The sequence below is a fragment of the Rattus norvegicus genome, chromosome 2 (assembly GCF_036323735.1).
Source record: "Rattus norvegicus strain BN/NHsdMcwi chromosome 2, GRCr8, whole genome shotgun sequence".
Classification (NCBI taxonomy): domain Eukaryota; kingdom Metazoa; phylum Chordata; class Mammalia; order Rodentia; family Muridae; genus Rattus; species Rattus norvegicus.
In genome coordinates this window covers 5710147-5725331 of record NC_086020.1, presented here as the reverse complement: position 1 = coordinate 5725331, position 15185 = coordinate 5710147, and the positions used below count along the sequence as shown (strand labels likewise).

General features: G+C 37.7%; 1 protein-coding gene across 12 annotated transcripts in view; it reads left to right on the top strand.

The window, feature by feature from the left end:
* The window catches only part of Cast (calpastatin), a 109581-nt gene that overhangs the window by 91882 nt on the left and 2514 nt on the right, over positions 1-15185 (top strand). For all 12 annotated transcript variants that reach the window (XM_039101793.2, XM_039101792.2, XM_039101791.2 and 9 more), the window contains 7 exons: positions 3842-3940; positions 6440-6544; positions 7958-8050; positions 9400-9435; positions 9937-10029; positions 11469-11537; positions 14330-14391. In XM_039101793.2, the coding sequence (XP_038957721.1) occupies positions 3842-3940; positions 6440-6544; positions 7958-8050; positions 9400-9435; positions 9937-10029; positions 11469-11537; positions 14330-14377 (543 nt within the window). In that variant the 3' untranslated portion in view covers positions 14378-14391. The remainder of the gene's footprint in view (positions 1-3841; positions 3941-6439; positions 6545-7957; positions 8051-9399; positions 9436-9936; positions 10030-11468; positions 11538-14329; positions 14392-15185) is intronic.

Sequence of the window (15185 nt, the reverse complement as noted above, 5' to 3'; positions counted from 1 at the left end):
GCTATCTCTGGATGTGGGTGTTTGGGCGCAGGGCAGGGGAGTGGATCACCTGATCTGTGAGCCTTTTAACAGACCTCCTAAGGAGTTAAACTGTCTCTGGGTATAGGAGGGGATCTGGGCAGCTCTGCCTGGGCAGAGTTGCTGACTGGAGGAAGAATGATGTATCTCTCATGGGCCCTATGGGGGTCTCAGTTAGGCCAGGTATTAGGGAAAGGTGGGGTGTGTCTCACCTTCCAGCCTGGTTATGATGGACTTCCTAGGCATCAAGCTTTCTCTGGGTGTGAGAGGGGTCAGGAGTGCAGGCCCTGACTGGGGCTGAGTTGTTTTGTTCAGTTTTTAAAACAAAATATTTAATATAAGACCAGAAACATTTTCTAAAATTATGAACCTTTGATTTTTTGTTAAATGTTATAAGAAAAAGCCATTAACAAGAAATGAAAAGTAATTGGCACCCAAAAGGAATGCCTGCATGTATTGTAGGCATGGTTGCTTATAGATAAGACATGCCTATGTGCTATCCTATGTGCTAGTTTTTCGGTAAAAACAAATCAGTTTGTAATATTAAGTTCTAAACTTCTATTAGAAAAACAAAATAAATAATGAATAAAAAGTAGACACCGGGACTCAAGTCCTGGCTGTGGAAACTAGAAGGAGGACTCTGGATCTCTAATCCATGAGCATGAGAGATCTCTCCATCTTCTTTCTTTCTTGAGAGACTTGAAGTTATTGTCCTACAGATCCTTTACTTGGTTGGTTAGTGTTACCCCTGTGGCTATTGTGAAGGGAGTTCCACTAACAATTGGGTAGAGGCTGTTTCTGATTCAGTTGCCTAAAATTGGATCCCCTACCTGTGACTGGACTACCTATTTGGGCCTCAGTGTGGGAGCATGCTCTTAGGCCTATGGCAACCGGGTGTCCCAGGGTGAGCTGTACCCAAGGGAGTCTTCCCCTTCTCTGAGGAAAAGGGTAGGAGGTAATGCGGGAGGGACTTATAAGGTAGGAGAGGAAGAGGGTGAGGTGATTACAATGTAAAGTGAAGAGAGAGAGAGAGAGAGAGAGAGAGAGAGAGGAAGGAGGGAGGGAGAGAGAGAGAGGCAGAGAGAGAGAAGGAGGGAGGGAGGGAAAGAGAGAGAGAGGAGGGAGGGGGGATAGAGAGAGAAAGAGAGAGAGAGAGAGAGAGAGAGAGAGAGAGAGAAGGGAGGGAGGAAGGGAGAGAGAGAGAAAAGAAGGAAGAAAAGGAAAGAAAGAAAGAAAGAAAGAAAGAAAGAAAGAAAGAAAGAAAGAAAGAGAAAAGCAAATTTTAAAAATGGCATCAACAGCTTCATTTCATGTAAACAGGAATAACTTCCAGACACTATGTAGAGGACTGACAACACATTTAGTATTTACGTCGTAATCTGAACCAGTTCTGCAAGTGACTGTGTTTTCTGTGAAGATATGGAAATGTGGTGCATTACAGTTTAAATCAATTGTAATAATAACTTATTGGTTTCTACATTTCTTTTCTGAACCTTCTTGGGGAGGTTTCATTTCAGAATCAACTTTTCCATGTTCTTATTTCAAATTCCTTTTTAGTAGTAATCCAGAAGTGTTCGATTGAATGGCAGAGCCCTTAATGCATCCAGGCTTGGGGTCACAGATTAAAATGGCTCCTGTGGCACATACTCTGGAGGTTACATCTGTCTGTGACAACAGGAAGATTTCTTGTGTATACCTCATTTGCTGATGTTTTAAGTTGATGACTTCCTTCCCAATAAAAATTCACCTACACCCCCTGCATTCATAGCTCTGGTATTCACTTTACCTTGTGATAGAAGTAGCATGTTGCTGCCAGAATACAAGCATTGCTTTGGGCAAATTAAAATGCATGTCCTTTCTTAAATCCACTAGAAAGGAGAAACAAAGTATACAAGTCCAAGTCTAAACTTTAGTACTTTTCCGTGCAGATTTGTGCACATGTGAGAAGGTATCTGGTTTGTCAAGTGACTGTTCTTTAGAAAGTAGGACCACAATATTGTGTGTTTGCTAATCATTGACTGTAGTCCCCAAAAAGTCTTGTGAAAATGTTATGCTCTATGTATATGTAACAGCAGAATAACATAAAATAAAACTACATTTTATAAATCTAAAAAAAAAATTAAATAAAGACACAGAAATGTGAATCTATGCACCAATGTGGTCTAACTGTTCTAAAAGAATGATGGCTACTCCTTCATACACTTTATAAATTAGTTTGTTATTAAAGTATTCATAAGGTACTTTCTATAGCTCAATAAAATTATTTTAAAATGCATTTGAGAAGTAAATATACAAAGATATGAAAGCATTTAAAAATGTTTTAGGAATTATTAACCCAGTAAACTTTTCGGTCTTTGCTGCAGTGATGATAAGTAAAAACTGCAGCCCTGATTCTGAGAGAAAACTTATAGCAGAGTTCACAGAAGTAAAAGGAAATGATTTAGATAGGGAATGTAGGATAGGGAAGAGAACCAGAGAATAAATCATTATTTCAGAAAGTTTCTCAAATAATTTGTTATATTCAGAATAAACTACTACTGATGGTTTAATGTATATAATACAATATGTTAATGACAGTAGTATGTTACCATGCAGTTATTTGAAGTGAACATGTGATATAAACGTGTAATTATGACAGTAGGAAACAGCCTACTGTTCCTTGTTTTCACCAATATATATTCCTAGACAGGGTGAGGGTTGTAAATATTTAAAGACCCATTTATTACAAAATAATGAAGTGTATGTTTCTAAATAGAAGAAAATATTTTGAAGATTTTTACCATAAAGAAATAATAAATATTTACATAGATAAATTTACCATGATTTAAACATTATATAGTATAAAAATGTACCTTGTGAGTATACTTTACTCCATTAATACGTAAAGATTTTTCACTTTTATATATTGGTTAAAAATAAACTTAAGTTTAAAAATTCCTCTTCCAAAAAATTCTCATCAGTGCCTGTAACAGTGAATATTACAACTTTTAAAGACCTAACTTTTCTCTTTTCCAAATGGAGCATCAGACATAAGGTTATACTTCTCCTTCTAACCTCCAAACTCCTCCTCAACTTGGCATCCCCAGACCTTTGGCCATCTGAGTGAAATATTCCATGTTTGAATATACTGTCTTTAGGCTATTCCAGGATTCCATCATAATTTTGATAGGCCTTAACTCATTGGCATTTCCCATTACATCTTACTTCTGATTTTGAATTCATTTGAAAAGAAAAATGATTTCAAAGCGGGGGGGGGGGGGAGATGTGTCTATAACTTATATAAAGCAACAGAGCAAATAATTGCAAAATAATTTTTAAAAGATTTTGATAATCCAGTGTAAACAAGCCACAGAACTCTTAGTAGAGTATTAGAATAACAAATATGAAAGAGAAACAGAAAATCATGGGCTGGACAGATATCTCCATAGTTAAGAGCACATATTATTCTTGCACAGGTACAAATTCAGTTCCTAGTACCCACAGAAGGTGACACACAACTTTCTGTAACTCCATCCCCAGGGCATCCAATGCCTTCTTCTGACTTTCATGGGCAACTACACTCACACGCGTAATCACCCTCATGTACACATGCATACACACATTAATAAAAATAGATCTAAAATTAGCAATGAGAAATTGTAAAAATACTATAGAAATGAAAATTAAAAAAAAAAAACAGTGCTTTAAAGATGCTATGAGGCATGTATTTGAATAAAATGAAAAAAGCAGCCATAAAGCAGATTTAAGAGTTGTATTTTAAATGATGATATTGTGATGATAACCTTATTTGCAACCTGTTAATGGTATACTTTTTCCATAAAAGGGTTTTGAAGATGCCAAACTTTCTGCTGCTGTTTCTGAAACAGTTTCCCAGGTGCCTGCTCCAAGCAACCACACAGCAGCCCCACCGCCTGGCACTGAGGTGAGCAGCATACCTTCTGTCTTAGGGTTTTAGTGCTGTAAACAGACACCATGATCAAGTTAATTCTTATAAGGACGTTTAGTTGGGGCTGGCTTACCCATATTTAGAGGTTCAGTCCATTATCAACAAAGCAGGAAGACTGGCAGCATTCAGCAGGCATAAGGCTGCTAGTAGAACAACTGACTTCCAGGCAGCTAGAGTGAGGGTCTTGTAGCCCACATTCACAGTGACACACCTACTCCAACAGGGCCACACCTTCTAATAGTGCCACTCACTGGGCTGAGTATATACAAATTATCACACTTACCTTGGGAATTATTCTTACACAAGAAAGAAAATAAGGCACCTGTGTACCACAATTGAAAACAGGAAAAATTATTATCTATAGTGCCAAACCATCCATTGAACATCAAAAGATAAAGGGGCTACCCTTAACCCAGTTGTGCCCTCTCTGTTAAAGGAAGTGCCTCATTTGCTAATAGAAATTCCCATAGTGAAGTCAGCTCAGCTTTCCTTCCTTTTCTTTTGATATGATATGAAAGCTTCCTTAATGCAGTAGCCTTGAATTTTGGTGAGTTCTTTTACCCTGTTGTGACAGCTCAAAATATCTAAAAATATCCAGAGACAGAGATGACAAAGCCCAGACTAGCCACGGGAAGCTCTACCGTTTACAGCTGTGTTCTTGAGCTCTAATGGAAATTGATTGCTTAAAACAAGCAAAATGCTCTCCCTCCTTCCCTCCCTGTGTGTCTGTGTGTCTTTGTCTGTCTGTCTATCTGTCCCTCTCTTGCTCTCTCTTCTTCGCTACCCCTTCTCTGTCTCTGATCTCTGTCTGTATGTGCCTGTCTCTTTCTCTGACTGCGTGTGTGTGTGTGTGTGTGTGTGTGTGTGTGTGTGTGTGTGTGTGTGTGTGTGTCTATGCAACAAAAAGATGGAGCAGAAACCCAGGCCAAGTCCATAGGTTCCCTGAGGCAGTTCCTAACTATGAGCCACAAGCATTTGTCTTCCAAAATATCTTACAATAATTCCTTTCCATTTTACAATGATTCTCTTCCCTTCCCTTTTCCCATTAGAGAATCATGTGTGAGTGTGAGTGTGCATATGCATGAATGATGTCAGTAAAACTAAGAGAAAAGCTCTATCTTTAATGAATTATGTATGAGCATCAGAATCAACTAAACTATCATAATTCATGCAACCTTTCTTTGCTGAGTTTAACATCCTGTCATAAAAATTGCATGTGTGTATATCCTGAGAAATATTTTTAAAAAGCTGTAAGATTACATCATCCTTGCAGGAAAGCCAGCTTCAGAAGGACCTAGTAAAACATAAGTGTGACTGATAATTACAGAGGAAAGCTCACCATGCTTTCAGTATCAGAACCTGGCTTCCATTCACTTTTTAGCAATGTGTTTTAAGCACGTAGGTTAGCCTCCATCAACTTTCTTCTCCGAAAATATACTGTTGTTACTCAGATGGTTCCTCTGGACAGCAAATAAAACTGGATAAGTATGATAACACCATTTTAGAAAAACTACAGAACAGTTCAAGACAGCCCAGCAGGATAATTTGTACAATATAGATGCTAAAGATATTTTTAATGGAACCTGTATGGATATAAACTAAATTCATATAGGTATGGACAGCCAACATTTTGACCCTATTATGTTAAGAATAATTTGAAAAAGCTTCATAGAACTTTACTACAATAACAAGATCAATAATGATGCATTATTTACTTATTATTACTGTCAACATATAGTCCTCTCTCCCAGTCTAAGAAAACTCAGACTGGAGGGCTAATTACATAGTAAACAATGTAAACAAATGTAAAATAAAGTGTTGTTTTAGTTAGCTTGACTGTCACCATAGTTTATTGATCAGTTTCTTCCCCTAAAATACCTTTCATTAATTTCTTCTGTTTAGCTTTAATGGTCTTCCTGGAGGTAGGGACAATCCCAACTAGTTCAGAACTTCTCTGAAGTCTTTTTGTGAACCCTCATAATTTGTCAGAGACAACCTGTTCAATCAATGACACCATATTTCTGTGGGTTTTTGTGCTCCAAGAAATAGCAGGATAATGGTACTGAGTTTTATGGTGTACTTAGTAATGTGTGCCCCTCCCCCACCTCCATCATGATCTCCTGAAAACTTGTGCTAGCTTACTACATCAGTGGATTCAAATTAAGTTTGATTTCTTAATGGAAGGAAAGTGCAGTGTTTGTTTATGGAACCTCTAGGTAAGATTTACCTCATTCATTGGGTACAGCATTGATACTTCCACTAAGACTTCTTTAACCTTTCATGATGCAGCTGGGTAGGAGAGGCAGATGCTTTCACTACTCTCTGTCTCTTCCGCTGTCAGCATATCAGTTCTCTGACATTGACTGGCCCCATGACTTACTCCTAGATGTCCATGTTAAAAAGATGGCTTTGCTGGGTGACTTCCCTGAACAATTTGGCCTGCTTATAACTAATTCAGAATTATTTACCTTTTAGAGGAGAGACAAAGAACTCGATGATGCCTTGGATGAACTTTCTGACAGTCTTGGACAAAGACAGCCTGATCCAGATGAGAACAAACCACTAGATGATAAAGTAAAGGTAAAAGATCTTCCCTTGCCCTCCACAGAGAAGGAAAAAGACATTGGTATTATCTGGAGGTAGCGAACAGCTAGCCTGCTCCATCTAATTTTCCTGTTTTAGTGCTGTAGGTAATATTTCTCTTTTTCTCACTGATAAATGTTTCTGGAACAGATTCCATTGTAGGAAACATCCTGTTTATGAAATGAAAGCAGAGCTATGTTTTAAGTTTTTTCTCTCCCAATATTTTTTCTTGGTCTTATTTGGAAATAAGGACATACTACCCAAAAGGCATACAATTTTAGTGGATGTACTTTATATTCATAGTGGCAGAGATCACACACCTAGCACAGGTTTCCCCTGCCCCTCTTTTGCAAGCATAACTGAATCTGAATTCAAACTGTGTGTGAGAACTTTGACTCTTCAGAGGTATCTCTAGAAGGACAAAATGAACTGTCTCCTACATGATGTGTACAAACATGTATATTTAAGATAATATTTAACAAGCCATTTCAACTGACTTGATAATATTTTAGAATCAAGAAGTAACTGGAGTGGGGACGATGGCCTTACAACATGAGTACAGTCCTTGGTCATGTAGTGTTAGTATCTGTGATTTCAGCCTGGACAGAGATGGGAGTCACAGACAGGAGAGCTATAAGAAGTCTGTGGATCAGCTAGCCTGTCATGTGCATTGGGAAAACAACAGATCGTATATCAAGCCTAATGAAAGTTGAAAATGACATTAGAGATATACATGCTGTGGCAAGTGCATGTGTATAGGTGTATGCACACAAGTCGTACACATAAGAAAAATAATGAAAATAATAGAAGAAAAGTAATGTAACGAGCATCTGAAACAATGGGACAAAGACAGGACACTGTCATTGTCATTCTATCATTATTATATAAATATTGAGATTAACTTACCATATATTTTAAAACCTAAATTTTAATGCTGCACAGAGGTGTATCCTTACTCCATAGAGACCAGGGAACCTCACAGGTAAAGATACCAGGACGGGTGTGGCTTGCAGCAGGTATGCTCAGGCTTCAGTGTCTCCAGTCTTTCTCCTTTGCAGTGCCTTAAAATGGAGCTATAAATATTATCTGTCTACCAAGGCTTTGGAACCTGACTTTTATTATGTAAAGCAAAATCGAATCAGAAAAATATTTTATCCCTTTGGGCTTTTAACTACCAGTAAGGTTTCTGAGGGTTTCTGTTTGATCCTTTCAGTTGAAAATTCACAAATTTGGCTCACGTATAGAAAAATAAGGAGTCACAATTTTCATCAGCTCTCTGATTATCATCTATTTTGTTGTTCCTTATGTTTTGCTTCATGAAACTATAAAAACTGTAGTTTCTATACTTTGGATTGTAGTTTGTAAGTAAAGAAGGATGTGAACATTCCTTTATCTCTTCAATGTTTGTAGGAAAAAATCAAAGCAGAGCATAGCGAGAAACTGGGAGAAAGAGACGACACCATCCCCCCTGAATATAGGCATCTCCTGGATAATGATGGGAAGGTAAAACTAAGGCAAACAGCCTAGATTAGGTCATTGCTCTCAAACTTTTCAATTATAACTTCCCAGAAACTGAATAGAGGCTGAAGCCGCTATTTATCTAGCAATAAAAGCACATCATGACTGAGTACTTTTAATGTCCCAGAGGTATCAAACAGGCTTTCTTAGCCCTCTGTTGTATCTACTTGAGATGGTCTTATTAGATATTCATGTTTGGGTCCTACCATAAAGACACTTGAATAATACTAGGTATAATGATGATTCCAAGAAATATATAATTAAATTTTTTAAAGAAAAGGCTCTAAAACTGATGGAATCAATGAGATGTCAAAGAAGCAGTCTGTGTGGGGAAAGCAGAGGTGGGATGGTACAAGAACTGAGAGGTCAAATAAACACAACAGCCAACATTCCCTTCTCCACAGGAGCACAAGCAGAAACCTGGAGTGCAGGCAAAACCCTCTCTGGTGGGGTTGGGGATTTAGCTCAGTGGTAGAGTGCTTGCCTAGCTGGGTTCGGTCCTGAAAAAAAAAAAAACCCTCTCTGGAGGCACCAGGTCTATCTCCCCATCACATAGGCCAATCTGACTGCCTCCCCTTATCTGTTTGATTTACAAGAGCTTTAGAGCTGTTAGAAGATGAATCATTCTTCCCAGGTCTGCTCATCAAATGGAAACAAGGGAGTCCAAGTTCCATCAGTATACTCAGATGCCATGGGTATGGCAGGCTCTCCCTGGCCAAAGCCTAGGAGTCCTTGTTCCCTATAAATCTGCCTCCTGCTATCAGTCACCATCCTCTATGTTGATATTGCCACATCTTGTTTGTCATCATTGGAGGAGCTTCATTTATTGCTCTTGCCTTAAGAACTTTGTAAGTTAGTGGTACTTGCAATTCCTGCCTGAAAATAATCTTTAAATTTTTTGAAACTGTAATGAGCATTAGGTGTGGTGGAGGCCTACATCCAGTTATTTGGAAGTATAAAGAAACATTGGAAGTTCATCCTGGGCAACTTAGATTTTGTTTTTTGTTTTAAATGAAACAACAACAAAATAAACAAACTGGAATGTATTAGTCTCTGGGTTCATTCCCAGGACCACCCAACCCAACCAAACAAAAACCCAGGGTATCTGGTGGGAATTCATGATAATACCTGGTACCAGAAAATTCCTACATAGTCTCTGTACTTCCAGAATCAGATCTTTGCATCAAGCTACTGAAATGGCTATGAAAGTGAAGATTTGGTAGAAATCTGGGTTAGGAGCCTAGTTCATCAGTTTTGTATAATAGATGCTCACTCTATGACTGAGTGAACCTAAACAGAACTGTGGTTAACCAAAAAACTACCTTGTTTTCAAGGACAAACCAGAGAAGCCACTGACAAAGAACACAGAGGTAAATACTATAATGTATACTTTCATTGTTTTCATTATACATGTAGTTTTCTTTCAAATTTTAAAGAAATTAAAATTTAAGTATCTCTGACCCGTGCCAATGTATGCAGATAAGCCTATATTACTAACTTTAATTTATTTCCCACAAGGAAAAAGTAATAAGTAAAAGTAGTACCAGATTTCTAAGTAAGAAAACTTGTATTGAAGAATGTAACATGACCCAAGCATGGTGGCACATGACTATAACCAACAAGGGTTAAGGGAAACAGAACGATAAGGAATTCATAGTTGCATAGTGAGTTGAGGTTGGTTTGGACTACATGAGACTATCTAAAAAAAATAGAATATGGTAAAATAAAGATGTTCAGGTTTCCATGTCTCCTTTACCTAGTGATTTTAGGAAATAAATGCCAGTGAGCTTTTCATCTTAAACTTATCTTTACTTTTAACTATAAGAGAAGTTGTTCTATAGCGATCTCCATGTTTTCTACTAACATGTTAGAAGCCTGGTCAGGACCAGGACCCCATTGATGCCCTCTCAGAAGACTTGGATAGCTGCCCCCCAACTACAGAGACTTCACAGAATACAACAAAGGTACTGTGCTTTTTCATACCGATTTCTTTGAAATACCCATATTTTTAGAGCAGAATGAATGGAATAATGTTGTAGAGAACCTTAAAATAAAGCTATAATTCTACTGCCCATAACACTATTTTTAATGTATTCCTTATTTTTGCCAGTAAATACTTTTACAAAATTGTCCTTATGTTTTATTTATTACACCGTTTAACAGCTTTCATCAGGTTTCTGCATGTGGTATAGTCTCCACAGTCATTATTTTTGGTTGCTACATTGTCTTGTGAGTGACAAATAATTCTGTGCTTATTTTGCATGGCAGTCTTGGACGCCCAGGACCTTCTTCAGCCTAATTGTTTTGTGGAATCTCCTCCTGTTCCTTCCTGGTGCAGCTGGCTGACTTAGACTTTTCATGATCATTTCTGGTCTTTTGTGTCTTCTCAGGCCAGCCTAGCACCCTTTGAGCACTCCTCCCTGCATGTGGTTACCTGGCACTAGCTATCTATTTCCCATTGAGCTGGGCATTATATATATAGTAATTGGATCTTTGATTTTTATGCTCAGATTAGCAGAGTGCTGATATTTAATAAGTGCTCAAAACATGCAATTTGAACTGAATAAAAAACTAAATCCATTATTTTTCAATTAATACAAGTTAATAAAATGAATGAAAACTATAGAATGTGTCATTCTATAGTTTCAGGGCACCTAATCTATAGAGCTCGTCTTGTAAATCACACAGAAGGAAGGGTGGATATTGCAGTCTGTTCATTGTTGTTTCAGCTACTTTTAAACCCAACTTGTGGCTGCATCTTCATACCTTCCAAGTGATTTAATTTACAGCCTCCCTTGGCCTCCTACTTCTCTCTTCTGAAAACTAATAACTAATGTTTCTGTTTTCTTTCTTTTCCTCTTTTCTTCCCTTTCCCCTTTGTGTTCCCATTCTATCCTTCTCCTCTCAAACTGTTTTATCTTCGCTCCTTTCCAATCCATTCTTTCCTTTTATTTCTTCTTTTTGGTAAATGTACTGTGCTTTTGCAGTCAGTTTCCATTGTTACTTGCATTTCTCTCCCTATCATTGAAAACAGGTGTTTGTGTTTTGGCACATAAAAGCCAGCCTAAGTGAAGAAAAGCTTTGATTTTTCTGAACCTGTGGTTTTCTAAAATAAAATTGTGGGTATATATTTGGGGTTCATGTTATAAAATGATGGAATATGCTAAACACCCATGTGACCCCCCATTTTCCTCTCATTTGTAGCCTTTCTAATGTCCTGCCTAAAATATAGGTATATTCAGTTATTTTAGAAATAAGTACCAAGCTACCCATTTTTATTCAGTTATTTTGGTGGATATAGGCTGCTAGAAGGAATATCCTGGATTCATCTAATGGCAGCATTTAGTCAGGGTCTGCGTGGATTTATCATGACAGAAACTTCATTACATTTCCATTGCTTTAGGAGAAGGGTAAGAAGACTTCAAGTTCCAAAGCATCCAAGAATGAAGAGAAAACAAAGGATTCCTCCAAGGTAAACATGGTCATAAACATACCAGTATTAGATTAACAATTGGCAAGGAAGTAGGATTTAACTGTTAATCATCTAGCTTGATATTGTAAGCTATTTAGAGCAAAAGGCTTTTAAGCAATAGCTATCCCCTAGCATGCCTTGCTTAAAAAGAAAAAAAAAAGTAAAGTAATCTCTTGAGGGCTGGAGTGATGGCTGTCAAAGCACTGGCTGCTCTTTCACAGGATCTGAGTTTGGTTCCCAAGGAGCACATGCTGCTTACAACTATCTGTAATCCAGGAGATAGGATGGATGCCCTCTTCTGACCTCTGGGTCACCAGGCATGCACATGGTACATGATATGCATTCAGGAAAAACACATAAAATCTTAAAAAAGGGATTTTAAAAGTTAAAGATTTAAAAATAGAAATTTATAATGTGTTAAATATATATTTTAGTAACTAGTGTTTTTAAAATATAAATGAAATGTGTCCTTAACATATTTCAAGTGGCATGTGATTCTTGCTTTTATTAAAGTGCCTCCAGATCATATGATTTACATGTGAAAACATGGAAGTTGTTCTATTTTGATTTTTGATGCTATTATAAAACACCCTGTCAAAAGTACCTTAGTGGAGGAAAGTTTATTTCCTGGCTTACACTTCCAGATCATATTAGGTCACTGAGAGCAGTCTAGAAATCAAGCAGTAACTAAAAGCAGATACCATGGAAAAACATTGCTTGCTAGCTCTGTCACAGCCCCCTGCTTAGCTAGATTTTTTTTTCTTTTTCTTTTTTTTCGGAGCTAGGGACCGAACCCAGGGCCTTGCGTTTGCTAGGCAAGCGCTCTACCACTGAGCTAAATCCCCAACCCCGCTAGATTTTTTTTTTAACCACCCAAGTCCACTTGCACAGGGACAAATGCTGTCCTTAGTGGGCTAGGTCCTCTTAAATCAAATAACAATTAAGATTTAGTCTTCCACAGACATACCTGATATGTTTTGTAAAATGTGGTATGCTGTGGTCAGGGGTAGGGGGTGCCTTAGTGGGCCCATGCTTGAGGTTTGAGCCATAAGATGGGTCTAGTATAAAATGAAATTTATTTGAGGGCATGGGAAGAGGAGTTGAGAAGGGAGTAGAGACAAAGAAAGGGGGTGGGTGGGGGGCTGGCCACAGTGGTGGGGTGGTGGTGGGGGGGCACAAAGAAAGAGGAAGGGAGGGAGAAACAGAGATACAGAGACAAAGAGACAGAGAGAGGACACAGAAAGGGGAGAGGGGTCAGAGAGAGATAGAGAAAGGCCAAACAGTCCTTTTATAGCAAGCCAGGCTCCTACCTGGCTGTTTCTAAGTAACTGTTGGGCAAAGGCTAGAAGGATGCTAACAGTACTCACAGACGAGTCTGATGGAACAAACTCTCAACTGAGAATCCCTTCTCAGGTGACTCTAGGCAATGTCTAGGTGACAGAATTAATTAGGACAGACGGTAATTTATACAATTAGAGAAGTTTTTCTAGTTCATTGTATTTATTGGTTGAGAGGGAGACTAGTAATAATGGTACAATTCATATAATGGCCAGCATTATGTCACTGTATACTTGAGATAATTAAGTTATAAGAAGAGATGAGTCTGGTCAATGATTTTAAAAGCTTTATCTTATTATTGCCTCTGTACTAAGGTAGTGCTTTATAATAGGAGTTTTTAGGGATCAAACTGAACATCCCATAAGTCAGGAAACACTTGCCCTGAGTGAGAGAGGGGCACACCCACAATGGCCTAAGGATATCATATAAGGCCCTGGCTTGTAAAAATGTCTCAGGAGTTCCACCCCAGGGTCAAGCATTTTACACATGGCTCTTTGAGGGGCCTGCAATATCCAATTCACATAGCATATAGTTGTGCAAAGTAGAATATAAGCTAATGGTTGGAAGGAACAGGTTCAAGATTACATAACATTACATAACTTATATAAGTACAATCTTCTGACCATAATGAAAATTAAAAATACCAATTTAACAATCTAATTGCATCTCTTTTATTTTTGAGATTATAATATAATTAAATCATTTTCCTCTTTCCTTTCCTTTCTCCAAACTGTCCCATGCACCCTTCCTTTGTCGCTTTCAAATTTATGGCCTATTTTTTTATTAATTACATCAACACTTCTTAAGAATAACTAATGAGGGTTGGGGATTTAGCTCAGTGGTAGAGCACTTGCCTAGGAAGCGCAAGGCCCTGGGTTCGGTCCCCAGCTCCGAAAAAAAGAACCAAAAAAAAAAAAAAAAAAAAGAATAACTAATGAAAACTTCATGCAATTGATTTTATCTCACAGGATACAAGAACATTATATCTCAAATAAACTAAAAATTTAATCCTTTATCAATTAATTATAATTTTTAAAGTGTCTGATCTACCCACTAATTATAAAAATGCATGATCAATCCATTCACAGGAAGTAAAAAGTATAATTGCCCTACACAGTGGAGATTAGCCAGCCAACCTCTTCTCAGTGCAGGAAAAGGATGGGGTCATTGTGGGATGGTGAAACACTGTCATCCTAATTCCAACAATACTTCTGCAATTGAAAATTTTTACAGGATCCGTTAAAAACATAAGTTTAAAGTGAGAAATTAGGATTAATTAAGGCTATTTAACTTAAAAATTAAGTGGGAAGAACAGAGCATGTTTGTGTCGAATGAAGAGTATAGACTAAGCCACCCTCTTTGTCTTTTGTTTGGTCAATATCTAGGAGTTCATTTTCTCATTTCCTTTCCTGGTGAGTTAGAAAGCACTTACTATAGTTTTTGCTTCCCCTTAGAAGACAGAGGAAGTGCCCAAGCCAAAGGTGGATGAAGATGCAACATAAAGTTTATGCATTTTGTAAGTTGAACTTCCATTGTAAATAGCAATAACTGCCTTCTAGCAGCTGTCACTGTGGGGAGTGACAGGGAAGTTTATCACTTTATTATTTCATTTTTGTTCCTGTTTTCAGAAACCATAGGTTGCAAAGTTCAAAGTATTCCATTATCTAACAAGCACTAAAGGGATTATTGTGCTACTAGAACTTTTTTTTTTAATCATATGATTAAGAACACTTTAAGTGGCCTGGCAGTGGTGGTACACAGTTTTAATTCTATCACTCTGGAGGTAGAGGAAGGCAGAGCTCTATCAAGTTCAAGGCCAGCCTGGTCTACAGAGCAAGTTCCAGGACAGCCAGGGAAACTTGATCTTGAAAAAAGAAAACAAACAAAACTCTTTAAAGTATTCAAACTTTTTAAGAAAATCATGCACTACAAGCTAGTTGAATCTTTGAAATCTGAATGATGACACAGATTTTTCTTGCAAAATATTTGTTGCAAAATGGCATTAATTGATATCTGAAATACAAATGCATGTTGAGTAGTGGAAATCACAGTTTAACCTTCTGACCTTTTTGGTTTGTCTTAATTGTGGAAGAACAATGATGGATTCTGACCCATTCTTCAATAGGTGGGTTCTGGACTTCCTAAAAGTAATAAAATGAAGGTGCATGCTCAACAAAGCCTTAAAAAAAAAAAAGAAAAGAAAAGCAGATAAAGATGCTTTCCACCAAGCCTGATCCAAGCTTCATCCTTGGGATGCATATGGTGGATTCATGGAAGTTGCCCTCTGATGTCCACATGCATACTGTGGCA